Source organism: Ascidiella aspersa, chromosome 4, assembly GCF_963924565.1.
Source record: "Ascidiella aspersa chromosome 4, kaAscAspe10.2, whole genome shotgun sequence".
NCBI classification, from domain to species: Eukaryota; Metazoa; Chordata; class Ascidiacea; order Phlebobranchia; family Ascidiidae; genus Ascidiella; species Ascidiella aspersa.
In genome coordinates, this window is record NC_139450.1 from 17,953,071 (window position 1) to 17,975,589 (window position 22,519).

Below are 22,519 nucleotides of genomic sequence, written 5' to 3' on the forward strand. Positions count from 1 at the left end.
CTCGTGTCTAGTTGTCAAAGAGGCGGCGGGCCGAATCCAGCCCGTGGGCCGTAGGTTGGCGACCCCTGCTTTAAATATACAAACATTTTGCCGCGTATAAAATGGTGAAACGCAAAAGCAACCAACAACTTTACATAAGAAAGCCAATTATTACGTAACAATGGTCGGGAAACTACCACAAGTTCGCAGTACGGAAGTTACCATTTAAGGTTAAAAGTTACCTACAGTGCTGTTTGTTACTAATTTATGTGAACTTTTTATAAAATTTTGCCATAAGAGCATTCATGTAACGCCCCCTTATGTGCGTTCAGCGCCCCCCCCTCCACATGAGAAAAATACCCAAAACGCCCCCTTGTAACTCGCCAACGCCCACAAGGGGGCGGTACCGCCCACGTTGGGAACCTTTGCTGTAATCCAACCGACATATATGTAAATGCTTATAACGCAGGGCGGGGCTGTATTCGCGTGATAGGCTCACATGTCAAGCTTGACCAAATATGAGTGGTGGATCCAGGATTTTGTTTGGTGGCATTGAATTGGACAGATGACGTCATAAGTTTACGTTAAATATAACGTAACATCGTCAACGTAACCTTTATGAACGTCCTGTTGAAGGTCAAACATGCAATTGAAATCGTGTCCAACCACATTAAAGGTAAATATGATAAAATTAGTTGGCAAATATGTAATTTTAAAATGGCATTTACACTTATGCATGTTGTGTTTATATAATTAAGCATAATAGTAAACATTGGTGAACAGCGTTGAAAATGCATATATTTTTAAAAAGTTGCCCAAAACCAAGATAAAACTACAAAGCCCCACATTGGCTAAATTATTTTGAATTTACTTGTTAATTTAAGCAATATTTTGGAGGGGTGAAGACATGTTTTTTTTTAGGGGGGAATTTCTCTTGAATCCGCCATGGCCACATATCTCTCGTTCCGTAGCTAGCAATGAGTCAATCGGTCATGCAAGGTGATTATTGCTTAGGGTAGCATAAACTTTGTGTACAATGTCTCTGACGCTCTTTACCTTAAACCAGTAAAGTAAACAACGTATAGCAAAGACCGCCGTATGGGGACAGGAATAACAGTTTCACTTTTAGATAAAGAAAGCGTCATGACAAAGGTGTATCCAACGTTTTAACGAGGAATACAGTTTTCTACACAGCATAAAGTAGACAGAGACAGTTTATGCTTGCTTATTTCTGATAATTGAAATTCTGTTTGAGCATCTATTCAGAAACTCAGTAACAGGGCATGAAAGCACAACTCTTATAGGAAGCACACTCTTATTGACAAATATATATTTAGTCCAGGGGTGTCCAACTCAAACATGCCGGCATGCCAATTTTTATCTTATAACTTCTTCCCGTGCCAAAGTTTCGTAACCGAACCAATTCTTTTTAATCATAAAAGCGCTTTTTTACCAAAAATAAAGACGTTTATTTAAACTTGAAAAAAAAACTGTCTAGTAGAAATGCGCATCACTACATCAAAGTGTCTCTCGGTGAGCTGACTTCTTGTTTCTTCACACCAAGCTATATAATATTATGTGAATGACAGCCCCTCCACACAGTATAATGTTACTATATCAAAAGCAATTTTTGGTTGTCGTGATTGCCGCGATTGTTTTATATTGTGACCAAATAATGGAAATTGGCTGTATAACAAACTTAGTATTTTCTGACAATGGGCTGAATAACAAATTCAGCTTTTTTGGCAATTGGCTAAATAACAATTTTAGTATTTTTGGGGAGGGCTTGCGTGCCATTTTTTATTAGGTCGCGTGCCACATTTGGCACGCGTGCCGCTTGTTGGACACCCCTGATTTAGTCTAACACAGGGGCCCAAAATAGTCTATAATTGCGTACCAAACTCCCATTTAAAATTCGGCTCGGGTCACATTGGTTATACAAGAGACAAATGCAGTGACAAATACCTTTAAGTGCGCAATTTATGAACAGCACAACAGCAATTACGAAGACAGCGTATGTGTAGCACGTGACCAATGATACTATATTATAAGTATCAATAATGCTAAAAAAAAAGATTGTAAGGCTCCGGTTACAAACAACGTACTATTTAATTGGAATAATTATAACAAAAAACAGATATTTTAATGGTTTCTGGACAATTTTGGGTAAACAAAAAAAAGCCGTTTATTGAAATTGGATCTAGTCTTTGAGCAAACGATTTTTGAACATTTGGCCAGAGATCTTTATTAACTTAACATTGGCAGAAAAAATTAAAAGCAACTATCAGTAAAATGCATATTTTAAATGTTCCTTAGACAGTGTACATTTCTTATTCGCAACCAGATACTCCAGTGCGTTTAATTGTAATTGTACCCTCGTATTTCTTCAGTAATAAGGTATTGGAAACACTCGTTGTTTAGTGCAGCTTGTATGTTGTTGTACTGTAATAGTTAATATTTGCGAGAAATTTGATTTCCCTAGCTTTTGGTAAATTGCTCACCATCAGACAGTAGCAGGTAATGCGAACGTAACAGTGGGTTTATCATTCTAAAATGCTACAGTTTCTTTGTATTATTCCAAATGGACTAGCACTACCGGTACTCTTTTCAGCTATCATACGATGTAAATATCTTATTTTTAGGTATGTGTTAGTAGACTAGAATAGTATTATCAAAGTTTTTACGGCAGTTTTTTAGTTAGAGAAATGAATAGCAGAAGGACCATCTGACCTAACTATCACATGGAATTTGATGAGTTTCAAATAGAGCCAGAAAGCCAACAGGACTCAAAACCTAAACGTGCACATTGTGCGCACAACGTTCACTTGTGATATGTGGCGATAAAGTGCACATTGCACTATCGCTCAATGTGCAACTTACAATGTGCACGTTATACAGTAAAAGAAATAACTTTATATTTAGATTTTTCTGATGATGTTTATTGTATTGAGAAGAACAAGTAATGCATGTTATCTTTCGTGCAATTTTTTTTATTATTATATATTTTTTAATTGATTCCCAAATCTATAGACTTCCGATTATATGGGATAAATTTACTAAAAAAAGTTAGCAACTGGAGGTAACTAAACCTGCAAGTTTAGTCGTTAAACCTGAAAAAATATTTTTAAACGTTCATAATTTTTATGTACTCTGCTTATGTGGCCATGGTTATGACGTCATTGGGTATCGGATTGTGACACTTTTTGTCCACGATATTGGTTATCGGAATAAAATGTCAAGTTTTGTGCACCCCTACCCAATTCCATGTTGATAGGACCTTTTAAACGTAAGGCAACACTTCTTGTATGTAAAGATTTATGTTTGATCATTTTTAATCTAATTCAAGTGAAATATTGCATTTTAATTTTGTTGACTAAAAATTTTTTTTTGTTAGAATTAGTTGAACATTGAATAGCGATACGTCAGCCTAGATTGTTTGTTTTTTAAATAACCAATGACTCCTAAAACCACTTTCGTAATTAGTGGTTCGATCGACCTCTCTGATTCACCGAATTTAAAAAAATACAAGCATTTTTCTTTATTATAAAAAACATTTAAAATCAGTGATTGTATAACGTTAAGTCAGGCCATAATTCCATAAATTTAAAAAACTTGAACACAAAAGTTTAGTTTACAAAACCAGAAAATTGAAGGCGTCACGGCACACATATAGCACAAAAACAATTAAGGGAACAAAAAATACTCAGTACAGGGCGAAAACCAATCGTAAGATAAAAAGTTGGAAATGGTCTAATAGAAATTTTTTAGGTAATATGAAAATGCGACAGAAAAAAAATAACGTTAACCGCAAATGACAAAGGAAAATGGAATTATAGTAAAAATAAATTAAAGATGAACAAAAGATGAAAGGCTATCGAAATAAAAACATTAAAAATCAATTACACTGAAGGGAAATTGAAGACGAACATAGAAAAATGCTACAGAAACATAACAAAAATATGATGTTAAATATGTGATACAGAGAAAAAAATAATTACTGAGAATAAAAAGTAAAGGCATACATTTATGCATTATCCAAAAAGATAAAGAATCAAACACACACTAGCCAATGTTCCCAGATTTCGTTTGCAATTTTTTCCACATTAATTAATTACAAATTGCAAACCTATTTTGAGCCACGTTAGCATGAAAACTCTTACTGCAAAACTTTGCACTTAATTTTTTAGCTCTGCACCTGAATGTATTCATTTTTCTTTTCGCCAAAGACTTCGAGCAATCAATGCTTGTTTAACAGCCCTGCAGGTGACATTATCTGACGTGGCATGTCATAGCACATAGCACTGCGAATTAAAATATTGCCTTTCGTGTTTGTAAATATATATTGCAGAATTTCTCATACAATTTTAAGTAGCAAAATATCTGGCGAGAATTACGCGGTCCTTATCCACGGAGACCGTTTTTCTTTCAATTCTATATCTTCTGGTAAGGATTTAGCAAGTACAAATCCTACATCTGCATGTCTGTCTGTTTTTAAGTTCGATTATAATCGGCTGCCAGACAAATAGCGCCTTACTATCACAAGCGGTGGAAAAAGTGATCACGGAAAACAAAGTGTGCACCTTTTTAGCCACTTTCGGCGCACATGCACATTAAGAGCAGATTCACGTGAGGTGCACATTAGATGCAGATTTAGTGCAAATATCGCAAGTGAACGACTGAACCGTGCACATATCGCGAGTGCACATTGTGCACGTTTTGTTTCGTGCACCTATGACAACATTTTGGTTTTGAGTCCGTCTCCAGAAAGCTCTGCAAGTGAAAGCTGTGGAAATGTTTGAAAGTAGTTTAATTTTTCTAAAGATTTAAACAGTTTGAACTCATCAGGGATGCGAACTACTCAAAAAAGTTGTTTACTGCAAAGACATTGAAGGGCCTCTGTCGAAAATGGGAGTGAAAATTATAAAGTGTGTATTGCTACATAAAACGGTGATAAAAGGGTGTTCACCTAGTCTAGAGGTTACATGAGGGTTGGTGAAGCTAACGTCATCAATGAACCTTTAGTTGCTAGAGAGAAAATAATAATTAAAAAAAAACTTGGTTTGATCAAGCGGTTGGTGAAAGCATTGGCTACAACTGTGGACTGTGCAGGGCTAAACTGAATAACGAAAAGAGTCCATAGTACGGTAGTAACAGTCCATTTGTTAAAGGTTGTTCGAAAGGTTGATTGAAGGTTGCGTGTTTCAACAGCTTAGCCACAGCAAAGATATTAAAAGTATCTGAGTTTATTGAATAACATCAGAACGGCAATGAACTTACAGGAATAGCTTAAGGTCCATGGTACAGTACTAACCAGGGCAGCGGAGTCGGTTAAAAACAACCCGAGTCCGACTCCGGCCAAAAAAGTAAACCCTAGTTCGACTCCCGAGTCCCGAGTCCGACTCCGGCCTAATGTAAGATTTTGTCGAGTCCCGAGTCCAGCTCTGACTCTACAACTTGTATTTTACCCAATTACGCAACTAAATTAAGGTGGATTTTCAACAATCCACTAATATTGGTGTCATAATTGATCCACCCGCATTACATGGTTGAGAAATATTTCACCATTTTCTATTACACTTTTACAACTTACATTTTGCCGCCTTCCAGTTTTCAAATTTGATACTGCGCATGCGCACGTTGGACTCGGGACTCGGGTAGTTTTACGCGGTCTTACTCGAGTCCCGAGTTCGACTCCGACTCCGCAGCCCTGGTACTAACAGTCCAGCATAATAACTTTTGTCCGTTACATTATTATAGTTTCGTGAGTTGTCCAGTTCAGTTCCAGTTACGATAGTTGATTGAGTTAAGATCAGTCCGTTAAGTTTCGTTTGGCTTAATGCAAACGGATTTTGTACATCGCCTGGCCATAGTTTAGCACAGGCGTGTGAACGGAATGCAAATAACATATTCGTGTTACTTTACGAGCAATGTTTATGGTGGCAGATCTGCAATTGGGCCACGTCATTAAATAACAACATATAATAATACGACCCCTACAACTGCTTCATTATAAGCTGGAAGCATGCATATTTTTAGCCCTAAGATCCTTAAACTCACAGAAGATACATGATGAGTTTGCTGCTTGGCAATAGTTTGTTTTAGTCACACCGAAATTTCTTTAAAACATAGAAGCTGAAAATTACATAGAGAACAACTAACTTGCGGTAAGGTTCGAACTCACGATCTCTACCATAGCAGGACCGTCGCTCGACCAACTGAAGTAGACTCGCAGGGGAGTAAGTCGGGAAACGACTAGCTGTAAACAGCATCATTGTCCGCTGTATTTTGTTTCAACGGCCGAGGTCGTGAGTTCTAACATCACCGCAGGATAGTTGTTTTTCTAGCCTTATCTTGCCCGCACGAAAATCCTTAATTGATCAACTTATTTCGTTTAGCCCAGTGGTTCTCAAACTGGGGTCCGCGGTCCTTTTGGGGTCCGCGAAACAATTTTCTGGGACCGCGAAGCACCTAACAAAAAATAAAATCGACGCTTCTGAAGAAGAACATTTTTTGTGCAATAAAATTTTCAGGCTACGTACTTTTACAAACCAAGCTGATTAATATTATCATTAGTTGTTCATTCACGTTATTGCACGCTTTAAGTTGAATTGTCCATTCCATTATGACGTCATAGTGTTGCTTTGTGCTAACTAGAATTACGTTTTTACAGTTTGCTGCGCTGACAATCTGACATATTGTGGGCTATGCGCCTTTATACGGTCACGGTTTTAAAACTGTTCGTGATTGCTTTACTCAAATAAAGTGATTCGTTAGAAACATAGCCGAACATATAGCAAGCAAAGTACATCCGTCTCATTGATACAATTGAAAACAACGTGTTGTTTTGTGTTTTTTGCGTATATTTTTAAGGGACCGTGAGCAATTAAAAAAATTGCTGGGGGACCGTTGCGTAATTTTTTTTAAAAAGTTTGGGAACCACTGGTTTAGCCCGTCTGAAGTCTACCGGTGGACTATGCTTTAACAATTTATAAAATGTGCTTTGATTGTTAATAAATATATTGTCTGTGCTTTGACGCCACTTGTTTTGGCAAACGAAAATCTTATGTTTACTGCAAATATGTTCTAATTTTTATGATTTGCACGTAAAGCATAGTTTTTATTGAGAAAGCTCTGTGCGGATTTAGCGGTATTAAAAAAAAAACGGTAAAACTTTCTTGGCACCAAAATTTGTGTTGACCAGTGATTTGACGAAGTTTGTGTTGGCTACAAAATATCACGCTGCTAATATGTACCCAAGTCTTAAATACTGCTTTTTATCTCACAGACAAACTAACAACCTATTTTTTTGTAAAAAGAAAATTGATTTTTGAGAGCGAGAAACAATTTACCTTTTCAAGTGCATTTATTTACAATATGTTTTTACTGTTTTGACCTTTGCTTGCTTACTGAAACTTTTTTGTCTAACCGGAATTTAGACATATTTTAAAAGGCCCCAAAATTTTTTCTGGTAAACAATAACGTTCAACTCCCATAAAACAAAAAAATATTTAACGACATGTATAACATTCTTGTCTTTTGCGAAACCTGCGATTATTAACACTTAGATAGCGAACTATACAGTTGGTAGATTAAATTAAGTTAATTAGATTGAAATTATTGATTAAAGGTAATTATTTACTAAGAATTCTTTGTGCTAAAATATGACACAAAAAAAAGGAATTTTGGAACGTTTGGCCGAAGGACCTGTCATTGGTGACGGCAGTTTGTTGACGACTTTGGAGAAAAGGGGTTATGCTTGTGCTGGTCCTTGGACTCAAGAAGCGGTGGTGGAGCATCCTGACGCTGTACGTGAACTGCTACGCGAATATCTCAGAGCTGGGTCTGACGTCATACAGACGCCTACATTTTACGCAAGCGATGGAAAGTTGAAACAAGCGTCCGTTCAATATACGGTAAAACACAGCAATAAAACAGACATTGGAATAATGCTAACGTCGAAATACAAACAAATTCTATATAAGACCTAGAAGTTAAAGACAACTGTGCGTCAAATTCGGAGTTCAAAGCCCATCGGAATAAGAGATAAATCACCAGAATACTTTTTAAAGAAGCTCTTACCGTTCACCCCAAACTTAATCTAAACCCCCAAGTATAACGGTTCCCCAAAATGCCTCTAACTTTATCACTGAATCCGCTTTTAAAACAATTTGCAATAAAAACAATTTTGCAAGGGCGATACCAGAAAGCCGGGGCAAAAGGGTGGAGCCTATTCGTATGTATTGTCCCTATCTCCAACGACATTTTTAGTCTCTTAGTGAAAACAAAGAATTTGAATTCAAACTGTTTGGTTGAAACGTAATTTTCACGGACTAAAAATCAAATGCTATGCTAAAATTCTTAAAAATTAGCACACACATAATTGGCATGCACATTCCTATTAAAATACTTCTCGATTTAAATGTAATTGATTGTGAATAATAGAATGTAATTTTAGTTTAAATTCTAGTTCAAATTCGTTTTTTTAAGAATTCGGTAATTCTAATTCTAATCTAATTTGAGAAAACTCAAAATGATCTAATTCTAATTCTAATCTAATTTGGAAAAACTGAAATGCTCTAATTTTAATTCTAATCTCATTTTAAAAAAGCTAAAATAAATCTAGTTGTCCAAGTCTGCATGCAATCACGTGAATGAACAACTAATCGTAGCTTTTGATGACGAGCGCAAACACGTTGAAATTAAAATGTTCTCCTTCAGGAGGTCTAGTTGATTTTTGTTAGGTGCTTCGCGGTCCCAGAAAATTGTCTCGCGGACCCCAAATGGACCGCGGACCCCAGTTTAAGAACAACTGGTTTAAGAGGTTGTTTAGGTAATTTAGGGCTTTATTCTGACTGGTTTCTGACTTAATTCTCAAAGATATCGTTGTACATATGGTATAATATTATTGGTCCTTATCCTGTTGTATTAAAGATAATTCCGCTGCAGATTTTGTTGCTGTCTTTAGAAGGTTTATTTTGTGTCCTCTTCAATACGTTGGCTGCGCATAGCGCGAATCGATATATGAAACCTATTTTTTTTATAAACCGTGCTATAGCTTTATGTATACTTATTTTTTTTCCATCTCCGTATTCTTGCTAGGCCAAATACAACAAATTAGCCACCTTTTGTAGGGGCCTTATCTCTTTCCAATTGTATGTCATTTAATGTTCTTTTCTAAAAGTGCGCTGAAGTTAACACTGCAGCTTGCAACTTGGCAAGAGAGGTAGCAAACGAAGGGGATGCCATAATTTGCGGGTCGCTTTCTCCTGTGATGTCATACTTGAAGAAACAGGGTGAAGCGGCAATACGGGAAGAGTTTGAAAACCAGCTTCAAGTGTTTATTGATCACGATGTGGACTTTGTGCTAGCAGAGGTATAATTAATTTGCAAATATTTTATAAGATCCCAAAATCCATCTTGCGTAACATTTTTTTCTTTGATATTTACAAATTATTCAACTTTGAAAATAAACGCTGTTCGTAACTATTATTGTTAAAGGCAATTTCATCATTTGCACATCTTGAACAAAAATATTTTTTTAACTATTCTCTTTGTATAGTTTTCTGATTTTTTCTCTCAGTTTAAAGTCCACTAATATTTCTATAAAAAATCTTGCTTCTGCAACGTGAGGTGATCTGTAGCATGCCCTTCTTTCCCTGTTAATTATTGTATCTTTTTCCTTTATTGCATTATTTATTGATGTTCTCTTCCCTTTATTGTAGTACAAATGGAAGTATGAGATATTGGCATAAGGTCCATAAAGAGTAACATATAAATTTTATCTTATGATATACCCTTTTTATTTTTATCAAAATATTACTATTTTTTAGTACTTCGGACACGTTCAGGAAATTGAAATTTGCATTGACGTAATGAAACGCATAAAGAAACCTATCGCTGCCACCATGCGGATTGCTGCAGGGGGGGATTTAAATGGAGTAACAGTGGAAGAATGTGCTTTGAGAATGGCAAAGGCTGGAGCGAAAATTATCGGTAATTGCATTAAATCATTGTCCATAAGGTGTTTCTCTTGTCGCAATTTTGTTGCAAAGAGTTTTCGTTATGCGAAGGTGTTAACTGCAATTTTGACATCAATATTTGCTTGAGAACATTGAAACGCATGAAAGCTGCACTAGACAAGGCTAACCTTCACCCTTACCTGATGTGTCAACCTCTGGGGTGGATGTGCCCCGAAGTTGAGAATGTTCCCAACGGATATTTGGCTTTGCCGGAAACACCACTTGGTAATGTAGAAATAAATTGGTATTATATTATATTATATTATAGTTTTTTACCACAAAGAGAAATTAGATTCTAAATCGCTACGGCGTTTTTGTAAATAATACCTTGCAGTTTATGGATGATGGATATCTATTTGCTGAAATTAGGTTTTCAGCAATCTTACTTCTCGGATAATGTATTATAGAAAACTCGCATGTTTTTTATGACTTATATATTACAGCACGAGATAAACTAAAACTTAGTGGTATTCAAGTTGGAATATATTTACTGCCCGTTACGAGTGTTAATTGCTAAATCCAAATTATATTTTACAAATGATGCAAAAAGGTGTTGAATTGTTGTTGAAAAAGGTGTTGAAATCGCCATTTAAATAAATGTATGGCGATTTCAATTTGATGATTGTAAATTTGTTGAAAGTTTTTTTGTAGGCTATAGGCTGTGCACACAGTTTTGAAAAAGATTGGGATAGTTAAAAAACGGGAAATTTTAAATGCCTTTATAATTCATTCAAAGTTTATTGATATTCTGCGCAGAGGCCAAATCAGGTATTTCAGGTTTGACGAATTTATACCGGGGAGTCAAACCGTTTAATATTCTGTTTAGGGTTGAAGTTAACATGTACGTTCTTTGTACGCGTCACGGTCTATGCTCAGAACGGTATATGAGGCTATAGATACTCGTAGGGAATGCGCAGTGTTCCCTCTAAGAAAATTTTCTACTGCGCAATATTTTTTGTAGTGCGCAAGAATATTTTAAAGCTGCGTTGGCAGGAGCCCGCGCCAAATCAATGTTTTTTGGATTATGGCGAGGCGTGAACATTTTAAAGATCGCTTTGTGACGTCAAAAAACAAATATTTTCATTAAACTTGCATTTGCAACTGCAATCAAGTTAAATATGTTCAAGTATATGACAAAGCGGTCGCGCGAAAAATATCCGAATATTTGGGTTAAATTGACAAAATATCTAATTTTCAAAAATAGGATGTGTGATGCCTGCCTTTAGCTCACAAATCTAGAATCGCGTCCTAAAAAATGCATTTCGGTTTCATGATCCCGAATTATTTTCAAACACTCCACTGCTGTGTTCGCGGTACTGTTCTAAACTCATATTTTTCTTTAAGCTTGATTTTCCTGAGTAGGCATTTAATTCTGCGAGATAAAAAAACATGCATACCATGGATGATGAAAACCGATTAGACCAGGGGTGGGCAATTATTTTTAGCCGCGGGCCGCATGAGAAACCTAAACTATTGTGGCGGGCCGGGTCAAATATAGGATTTAAAATACATACAATATGACGTCATACTCTGACGGTGTAAAACAAATAATCAACCAATTTGTTATTACGTTTCGAGTTGAGCGAAAATGTGTTTTAAAGTCGAATTTAAAGAAGGTCACGAAACGTCGCGCGAAGCGCGAAAAATTTGCGACTATGTTTGTTTGAAAATGCAAACTTTAATTTAGATTTAGATGGTACGTGAAGCATTGAGCATCGCCTAAAAATGTATATTGCTTGATATATTAGCGTTTATTAAATTGTGGGGCGGGTTGACCGAAAACTTAAGATTAAAATACGTGAAAATTTCGTACGAAAAACTTGCCTATATGTTTTTTGTTCTTTTTTAAAACCTTAAGTTACCGATGTGTTACAAAGTTTAACAAAAAGTTTTTTTTTTCGTTGGAGAGAGTGCCACTGAGCAGAGGACGCTATTTGTCTGTGAAGTTGCCAAAAAATATCGTGGAACATACGAGCAACACAGAAGAGAAAACGAATTTCCGTTTTAGCATTTAGAACAGGCTAAAAATCGAATTTGGCGGGGTCTTGACAAGATCTGTCAAACTTGCCCTGGTTTTCGCTTAGCCTATATGTATTTTATTGAAAATAAGCCGCGGGCCGGATTAAACTGCTTGGCGGGCCGTATGTTGACCAGGTCTGGATTAGACAAAGTAATTAATTACGTCCCAATCGTCATTGCGGATTTGATTTGTTTACTTGCTTTTAGCTACAAACATCATCGAAATAATGGCTAATGCGAAATGCTCAAACTGTTGTGGCAAAAAAGTGAAGATATTTTAGTTTTAATTTGAGAATGATGTAAGTGCGCAAAAGCAAATTTTACTGCGCAATTTGTCTGGTGTGGCTGCGCAATATTGCGCAGTTGCGCACCTTAGAAGGAACACTGGAAACGCGTCTTCTATTTCAGCCACACACAGTTTAAACTTAAAGCTTGTTGCCGAAATCAAAACAGGCAAATATGTTGGCACAGTACACGAAGGAGACGGTTTCTGCACAGAAGGCAATGTGTCAAATCCAATTAACTCGTAGTACAATTTCAAATATTATTCTCACCAAATATTTAAGAAACCGGGAGAATCTGAAGCAATTAGCGTCAGTTACATTTAAAACGCCTAAATAACATGAGCAGTTTGGCAAACAATGCATCATTATGACGTCACACGCATGAATGTAAACTTACCAAGAGTTCAGGCAATGTACCTAAAAAGAAGCGATGTTTACCACACTCTAAGACTGGGTGGGCAAATGCGTCTATAAACGGTACTCGGTAACAATTTTTTGGAATTATATGATCCAACTAAAACAGCCACAAAAAACATGCCGGAGTTCCTAGTCCTAAACAAATAACAAAAGAGAAAAACTATCCAGCGTTTACGGTCGACCAAACTAAAGATGAAAAACGGCGCTTTGCCATCGATTTTGGTTTCGCATTAGATACGTGTCCCAATTACTTAAAAAGCACGTCGCTTCGTACAGTTTGCTAAATCATGACAAAAACGAACAAAAGACGATAATATCACTACGCGATTTTAATTTTATTTTTAAATTTGTGTTTAAATCTTCCTTACTTCGAGACTAAACGTAGGTGTTTGTGTAAAGCTGTTTTGGTTAAAATAAATTTCTTATAGCTCTTGATGCTCGGTCCATGACAAGAATTGAGGCACACAAATTCGCCAGAGATGCTTACAACTTAGGAGTACGATATATCGGCGGGTGCTGCGGTGTAGAGTCGCACCATATAAGGGCATTCTCCCAGGAGGTAAACTAATTGTCTTTTACTCACAAAAATGTATAATGTTGTTGATAAGTTATGTCCAACACAACAGGGAAAAGCCTAACCATTGTTGGCGGTGGGAGTTGAGGCAGCATCATTTAAACAAATCCTTGAATAAACTAAATTAATCTATAGGAATACAAAAAGCTGCTAAACAAAATATGCCTTTTTATAGCCTTTTTAATACTTCCGGATATATTCATGATTTTTTATTATTGCATAACATGAAATCTTATAAATTTGTAACGTGGACATGATTTTGGTTTGCCTAGACCGGGGTGGGTGTTTTTTAAGATATGCTAAGAATAGTTCAAAACAATAAAATCAGGCCAACAAAACTAGGCCGATAAAAACGGCCAAAGTCGACCATCCTGTCATTGCGATAACCAAAGTTGTAATAACTTGAGTTAACCACTTGACTAAAATGCACTTAACAGGGTGTTTTTTTCAAGTTATTCAAAGATGTCGCCATATAAGGTAAACGTAAGAAACCTGCTGTTTCAGGTTAAACTTATGTGCAAATGTTAAACTTAAATCCATTCACCCTATTTTAAGAACCACTGTTCTAAAAGGTATTAGTTGCATTTACAAGGAAAAGTTCTGTTTTTACAAATGAATTCATTTTTACAATGATGAATTTTGCAGTTTTCCACATTCTAGTAGCCTACAGTGTTTTCAACTGGGCTTATTGTCCACCCCAGGGTGTATCAGAATTTTAAGGGTGTACCACTTTGATGGAATTCACTAGGTGTACAAGATGCCGCAGTACAATAAGCCTATTAACAGGTATCACAATAAATAAACAGGTTTATGACCAGACTAACTGTAGCGTACAGTACATAGCACAACATATATTTAAGTGTAGGCTACGTAGCTTGTAAGAAATTATATTTTATTTGGGACATCATGACAAAAAAATTTCTTGATCGCTATATTGCAAGGTGCTAACAAGGTGCTAATCAGACTTTGTGCAAGAGGCAGAGTTTAAAACGTTTCAAACTATACTGAGTTTTGGGTTTCCTTTCATAACATTCCGTGTAAAGGCGATTTCCATTGTTATACGCATGTCCACGACCAGTGTTTTTTTTAAGGTGTTTTGGAATTCTCCAGCGGTTTCCCAAATTTTGGACTTATTTAAATGAAACACTTGCGGTCTCTTAAACTACTTAGCGGTCACCCAAACCAAACTTAAAAAAAAAAAACTGTCCACGATATACGTTTGCCAGCAAGGATGTTCTGCTCTTATTGAAATTAAATCTAAAAAAGACCACCACATGTGGATGGTGATACGCTTATGAGAGGGGCACTCGAAACACGGCTACTAACTCGCCTTAGGCAACTTTTTGATTAAATTCAACAGCAACTCTCGCATTAAATGGCTCATTATAAGCCTTGTGTTTGTATATTGTTTTAGTGCATAGCGAAGAGTGGTGTGTACAAGTACTTCAGTAAACGTAGAAGTGTGTAGCATTCTGTTAACAAAAGGGTTGACAAGCACTGTTCTAGTGTAGGCCCAAAGCTAAAACTTTATAAATATTTAAGAGGTTTTATTTTAGCTTGCACCAGAACGCAAAAAGGATTCACCTGTTACCGAACAATGCTGCAAGCTTGGAGCTCGTCTTGATTGCAGCCTTTTTACAAACATTAAAAAGAAGTGAGTATATGCAAATTTATGTTGGTTGTCTGTGAGTTTAAGCTATCTAGACTATTATTGCAATTTACGTAGGTATTTCGCACTTTAAAAAAAAAAAATCTTTATTGACGATGAAAAAATCTATTTAAAATAAGAAGCCATTCACAAAGCTTCTTGGTGTAACTTTAAAATTTTTAGAACATGCTTAAATCCATTTTTCACCTACGCAATCGACGGGCAAAGAATGTTACGTCATACGAAACTGCATTTCAAAAAAATTAGCAAAGAACTGTTTTACTTACTTACAGACATGACAACACCAGTTTGGACTTGCCACACCGGACACTTCGTTATCCCCTTATGCAGTAATATGGTTCCGAGATTTTAAATTGACACATAAATCCACTCTAGAGTTGTAGTCTCGCTAAAGCGCATGTGGCCGAAAAAAAAATGGTTCCGGTATCAAAGCAAAAAAGGGTTGCGGTATCAAAGCTTGGTTTTGGACTCGACTAAGTCGATTTACTTCGCTGAAATGTTACTCGGAATCGAGTACGACTGCTTGATTCCCGAGATCGAGGTGCGCATGCGCAATATGAAGCTCGGGACCGATAAGGCCGTATACACTACAATCGTAAAAGTTGATATCACATGGTGGAATGATTTTCAAACACGTATTGTGTGTAATGAGTTTTGCACCACCTACGAGTGGATTGTGCAACCACTCTATTTTATTGTCGTGAATTTAAAAGGCGGCGGAGTCAAATCCGGACTCGAGTCGCGACTGAGATTCATTTTTAGGCGGGAGTCGACCAACGACCATTAACAAAGCCAAATACGCAATAATATCCACTACAGAGTAACATCGAAATATTCTCAATAAGACCTAAACCTGTCGTAATGCGTCCTAAATTCATCGAAATAAGGCCTTTATGGCCAAAATACCGCCTGAAACTATAGGCAAATGATATGGGACGATTGAGGGCCCGTGGGGTTAGAAAATGGATTAGGGTTGAAATTATTAGGGGAGTTAGTGATATCTTAGTGGTAGGGTTTGAGGTTTACCAAAATGTAGTACAGGCCTGATTCTGGCCATTTAGGTCTTATTCCGACGGAAATAAACTTCTCCTTTTACTAGTCAACATTGTCATTAAACACGAAATTTCATAATTCAAAACCTAAAATTTTCTTTTTAATTTATGACATTAATACGCAAAATTAATTGGGCTGAATTACTAAATATATGTCTTTATTATGACAGTGTATATTTTGGCATGGTCCTTAAAATTCAGATAAAACATGATATCATTTAAGTCTCAAAATATTCCGTTGTTGATGAAAAATATGACTTAATGACAAATTTTAGTTATAATAATATAGAAGCGGAGCCGATACCATGCTATAAGCAATGCAGCCGAGGGCAAATACATTGTTATTGGTTATATAAAAAATTTTGTCGCAAAATTTTGACGTAATATATCCCTTTATCATCTCATATTCACCGCCTGTTAAAGTTCTAAAACAATCCGCTCAAAGTCCTTGGACTTGCCTCGGTTGCACTAACAATGGCTGATCAGAGAATGTTTTGGTAAACAAGCCAAGATAAATTTGTGTAACAACAACCAAGATAAATAAAACGCAGTGCGAACCTATATAGGCGGTTAATAAGCACAAAAATTATGTTACGTGGAAGTTGCATGGGTTTCGAGCGTGAGTATAATATTTCCGGGGTTCCGTTTTATAAGGTTGAAAAGCGTATTGTTTGGACGCGCAGATGACCTGCTGGTATAGTTCAGTTTGTTTTTATTTCCAAAATTACGACATTGGCGATTGAAGATAGCATAGGTTTTACAAAAGGTTTAAATGTAAGGAAAGTATGTTTACCAGAATTATTGCTCAAAATGCCTGCCTAAACTACGTTTTTCGTAGTACTGAATTTTATACCGTGGCTTAAGAAAAAAGTGCAAGTAGAAAAAAGTATTTTTACACCGGGTCACACCTAGCACGATCTCGGCACAACGGTTGCGAAGCACTGATCTATACCAGTCTTTCTTAACATGGGGTAAATTTACCCCTGGGGGTAAATTTCCTCACTTTAGGGGGTAAATTAGCTATCAATCAAAATATCCACATCACCTGACGAGACAGAAAAATAGTGCCAGCTGTAGGTATTGGTAGCATAGTTTCCTAGAACTGCTTTTTTGAAGCTAGCCTAATACCCTATTGATTTTTTATCGCCTTGTATCGATAACGTTATGCTTCGCTAATTGATCATTTTTTTAGTTATCTTTCAGTTACTTCATTAATACATATGTCATTTACTGTTTACATAAATCAGGTTCTTCGGCAGTCACGGCATAGATTAAGGCAGTGGTCCCCAACCTGTGGGTCGCGACCCCAAGTGAGCAACAGGGAACGTGGCGTTGTTTTGCACAATGTGCGCAAAAATGTGCACGCCAAAATGTGCAAAAAATGAGCGCACATTTTAAACTGCCTTCAAAAATGTGCGCACTTTTTTTAACAATGTGCGCACTTTTTTAACTATTTGCGCACATTTTGAACTGCTTTCAAAAATGTGCGCACTTTTTTTGACAATGTGCGCACATTCCAAATTGCCTTCAGCACTTTTTTGAAGCTATTTTAAAATGTGCGCACATTTTTTGCACATTTTAGCGTGCACATTTTTGCGCACATTGTGCAAAAAATGTTCACATCCCCGTCTCCAAGTGGGGTCGCCATAACTCACCATATTCATAAAGTTTTAGTACGATTTATGTATTTAGTTTACAATGAGGTCCAACTAATAAACGTGACTAAGTGCATCTTCTACATAAAAATTGCTGTTTTTAGCTCTTAAAGAGCTGCTATATCAGTTAACGTACATTTCACAAAATTTGTGTTTTTTAATTTAGCGCAGCAAATGTCGCACTTTTTCTAAAACCACACCAAGTTACATGTACAAGTATGTCAAACTTAGACAGTAGACGGAGATGTTTAAAATCGTCCCTCATTTGTAACATCATAACAAATGCTGTTGATTTCTAGTAAAGCATCCGCGTTTTCTGAGGATGCATTCCACAGGCCAAATTAGAAAGCATATCCACTTAGAAACGCAAACAGGCGAAGAGGCTTATCGCTAAAAACATTTTTTACTTGTCATTATGAATACATTCCCCGGTGAAGTATGTGCCCGTTCTGCTGCTTTCTAGCACTTGTTTTAACATTGCCTATAATTGTCTCCAAAATGGGGTCGCAATGTAAATTCTGATTACATCTTATTTAAATTGGGGTCGCTTATTTCAAAGATTGGAGATCACTGGAGAACGTGTCTGCGAGCAGTTTTGAAAGTTCCGATACACTTTTTGAAATTTCAGTGCTGGTTATACATGTGATTGCCTAATTTTGTCACTGGGTACGGCTTAACTGGCCTAGTTAGTTTATTGTTGATCTTTTTAGTTCAATGATTAAGGCTTTAAACAACTCATTGACTGATTATTATAGTCTGTAAAAGTAACGAAAAATGTAATCTTAAAAATGGCGTGTCCCAAAAGAAGAGAAAGTAACAGAAAAATTATTTTAATTTTAGATTTACATATTTTATTAAGAATGGTCTTTAAATTCCTCAGTGTGTCTCGTGCGTGGAAACATTTTTAAACAGTACCATGAAACCGGCTCCTTTAAAAAGGCACCTAGCAAATTCTCATCCAATTATGATGAGCAAAAACTGGCGTTTTTTAGTCAAAACTGTCCAGTCTGAAATGAAAAAAATAGACCAAACTGGAATGTTTTGACAACAACTCGTTGCCAAACGCAAGGGAACCCGTCGCATTGATTATACCTGATGTAATTTGTTACTTTCCTTTTTCTAATAGATGAGAACTATTTTATATAATCGGGGGGTAAATCTGATATTCATCTTTGTTAAAGGGGTAAAACACACAAAAAAGGTTAAGAACCCCTGATCTATACCGAGGTGATATCCGTCTCGAAGCTATACTAAATTACTGTTAATTTATTAAATGTATTTTAGTGTTAGATATGTGATATTTATAGTTTTGTTATTTTATTTTTTGTAACATAATCAATTTTATGTGAAAGAACTTCTGATACTTTCTGGATGAACATTGAACTGGCTAATGGAAGGCCTGGGAGTAAAGCAACATCCGAAATAGAAGCTTGTGAAATGATATTGTAAAGATCACAAACTCGATTTTTAATCTGTGATCTCTTTGTATTCTGTTTACGTGGCAGACTTAATTGTCATGGATTGCGGTTAACAGTTAGCTAAAAGGGGAAAAATACAGTAGGCCTATTCCAATATCCCCGGAATGACAATTTAATTTAGGTTAGTTTGATGACTTTTATTATGAACCTGTACATCTGTTGCTGCTGCAAAATAAGAAACTAGATTTCGCGTTTTATTTAATAACTAAATATGTCTAACGTTGGTTAAGTGCATAACCCGTTTGCGCAAATTGTCTATAACTGCTATAATTAACGATCGACGATAGAAAAAAAACAAATAAATTTTCGAGATCAGCTCTTCGAAGTTATCGAGAAACCGTAGAATTATAAAAATGTACTCTAGCCATCAGACCGAAATAAGAACAACACCAAATTCAGAAAAAAAACACAGTTAGGAATAAGCCCAAAATGGCCAGAATCGGGCCTATGCAACATTTTACCTATAACCCCAAACCCCACCCCTAAGTACATTACTAACTCTTGTAATAATTTTAACCTTAACCCAAACCATTACCCCCAGTAAGCACAAACAGGGAAAAACAATCCACCAGAAATAGCGGCGCCCTAACGGCGCCAAAACGTCGACACCACAACGGCCGATACTAGACCGACGACCCCCGATATTTCCATACCGTATCCCTACAGTTTAAGGCGTTATTTTGGCCATTTAGGCCGTATACTGATGAATTTAAAACTTATTACGAAAGGTTTAGGTCTTATTCAGACGATTTAGATATTATTCTGTCTTGAATATTACTGCGAATTTGGCTTTATTAAGTCTTTGGTCTTAATGTTATGATATTATATATTATTCTGCTTTAGATATTTTTGCTTTGTAGCCTTGTAGGTCTTATTGTGTGTTCCCATAATAATAAACAAAACGTAATTACACATTTTCAGGAAATTTTGTTGCAGTGAATTAATAAAGAAACATGCAATCTGACGTGAAGCTGCCCATCGGAAATGTGATGTACTAAATGTTTGCACGCGTGTTCGTTTGAACATAACAGGCTAAATACTGTTACACACAGGGGCGGATTAAGGCGGGGGCTGAGGGGGCTGCAGCCCCAGGCCCACCAAAAAAATAGGCCCACCGCAACAACTTAAGGCCAACCGACGTTATCTTTGTAAAAATAACTGTAAAGCTATAATCTAATGATATCGCCACTGTTGCCAGGTAGCTTTATCTTTTAAAGCAACCTTTTCCTGGTCTTGGGCCAAAGCAAACTCAGTAAGTTCTCGGCGGGCCGTAATAACACAGTTTTATAAAACGTGTGGCTTTTAAGTATTTTAAACATAGTTAGTTAAAATGGGGATGACCTTGTGTCCAGCTTGTAAAACAGGTCGCGGACCGGATGATTTTCATGGTCGGGCAAGATCCGGTCGGCGGGCCGCAGGTTGCCCGACCCCTGGTTTAAAATAAAATACTTATCATGTTTATTTTGAGGCTTTTATAAGATGACTAGCTTTTGACGTCTATGCGTGTTTGTTACTTCACAAAATTAAGCTACTATAAAAAGACTACGCTAAAACAAATCACAACAAGCCATAGGCGTAGCCAGGGGGGGCCTGAGGGGCCATTGTCCCCCAAAAATTTATAAATATTTTACTCTGAATCATTCGTTTTTTAGCATTTATGAGCAGTACTACAAGTCGATCACAGACATGCCACACCTTCAATTGTCATGCATTGTTACGTAAACAAACGATGTAGTAATATAACGTTTGCTATAGAATAATGTAGTTTTACTACTTCATTCAGTTTTTGCTCTTTGAGTGTTTTTTGTGTATTACGTTAACACTCAGTCAGTTGCTGCCCAAAACGGTTTGCTCATTTTTATTTGTGTTCGTTACGGCAATTAATACAACGGCAAAAGCTAAACAAAAAATTCCAACTTTTTGCCCCCCCCCAAAAAAATTTTCGGCTGGCTACGCCACTGCAACAAGCTGTATTGACTTACGTTTAAAGACACTGCATTAGCTCAGCCAGATTGTAACAATATCTAAAATTCGTGAATGTTTCGATTAATAATTGCGCAGCTGTGTCTGCTAAAGGTATAGCAGCATTGATAGCCTAGGCCAGGGGTGTCCAACCTTTTAGCTCTATAGACGGCCGCATTGACAGTCTTATTTTCCTCACGGCCGCAAGTTAAATTTTTTTAGGGGTGACTCAAAAAGTTGTCAAATCGTAACAGCATAAGATAATTAATCATAAAAGATATTTTGTTGTCTAACGAACTCGTGGAAAAATACGGAACCTAAATGCAGATTGATCGCGCGAAGCGCGAAAAAAAATGCGTTTATTAGATTTGGATTTGGCAAAACTTTTAATTCAATCGAAATGGGCTTAGGCACATAAAATAATCGCATATTGTTATAAACACAAGCATTTGTGTAAGAATTGGATTTTATTAGGAATGCGGCGCAATATGCCATGATATAAAAAACACTTTTGATATTAACGGATTTACTTCAAAGGGACTAAAATACAATAAAACAGATAAAAGAAGTTGGCGCAAAGCGCGAAAAAAAAAGTGTTTGCATTGAAATTTGTCAAAAATAATATTTTTTGGGGGCATGGCCAAGTGCCCCCTCTGGATCCACCCCTGCTCTGATGCTCTTAGCCAATCTAATGACCAGCAATGGTAGACGAATGTCTGGCTGGCCTATAAAAAACCCGTCTAATTTTAGACCAAAGTTCCAATTTCAGCATTTTTTTTTCTATACTGGCATTTGTTTTAAATTTCGTGCAAGTTTTTATTACATTGCCAAAAATAAATAAACAAAATAAAAATATATGCCCAATTTTTTTGAACAAGGTTTCCGTTTGTCCGCAACCCATTTGTCAGCCTTCCACTGTTCAACGGTAAAAAAGCGCTGATCTAGTTCAAAAGACAGCCTCAAAACGTAAACGAAGCGGACGTCCAAATATCATTTGCGCGAAGCGCGAAAAAAATTACGCAATTACCTATAGTTAAAATAGTCAAAAAGTATTTGTAATGGACTCGTGTCTAGTTTGTCCAAAGAGGCCGCGGGCCGAATGAATTACATTGGCGAGATCCGGTCCGCGGGCCGTAGGTTGCCTACCCCTGTCATACACATTTCGTTGTGCATCAATCAATCAATGAAATTAAGTTTTTTTAGCGCACATAAGAATTCTGTTCACTGAGAATGTAGCGAAAGAGCCTAGCTCACTGATTTAACATTACCTTAAGTCGTAAAAAATTATAATCTGCATTTAGCATATCAACCATGAACGCATGCCAGCACGGTCACGGCCGCCAACTGCTAATGAGCTGCTAATGCTTTATTGTTAATGCCTTTGCAGTAGTAATTTAAAGCTTAATTTAAA

At 36.6% G+C, this 22,519-nt stretch overlaps 1 protein-coding gene across 1 annotated transcript; it reads left to right on the top strand.

Annotated features, from left to right (window-relative positions):
• Positions 1–7,640: 7,640 nt before the first annotated feature.
• On the top strand, positions 7,641–19,117 carry LOC146148499 (betaine--homocysteine S-methyltransferase 1-like). Its single transcript, XM_083388049.1, has 7 exons — positions 7,641–7,892; positions 9,161–9,352; positions 9,810–9,972; positions 10,050–10,223; positions 13,147–13,277; positions 14,849–14,946; positions 19,021–19,117. The coding sequence occupies exons 1-7, from the start codon at positions 7,641–7,643 to the stop codon at positions 19,115–19,117; spliced, it is 1,107 nt and encodes a 368-aa protein (XP_083244175.1).
• Positions 19,118–22,519: the final 3,402 nt, after the last annotated feature.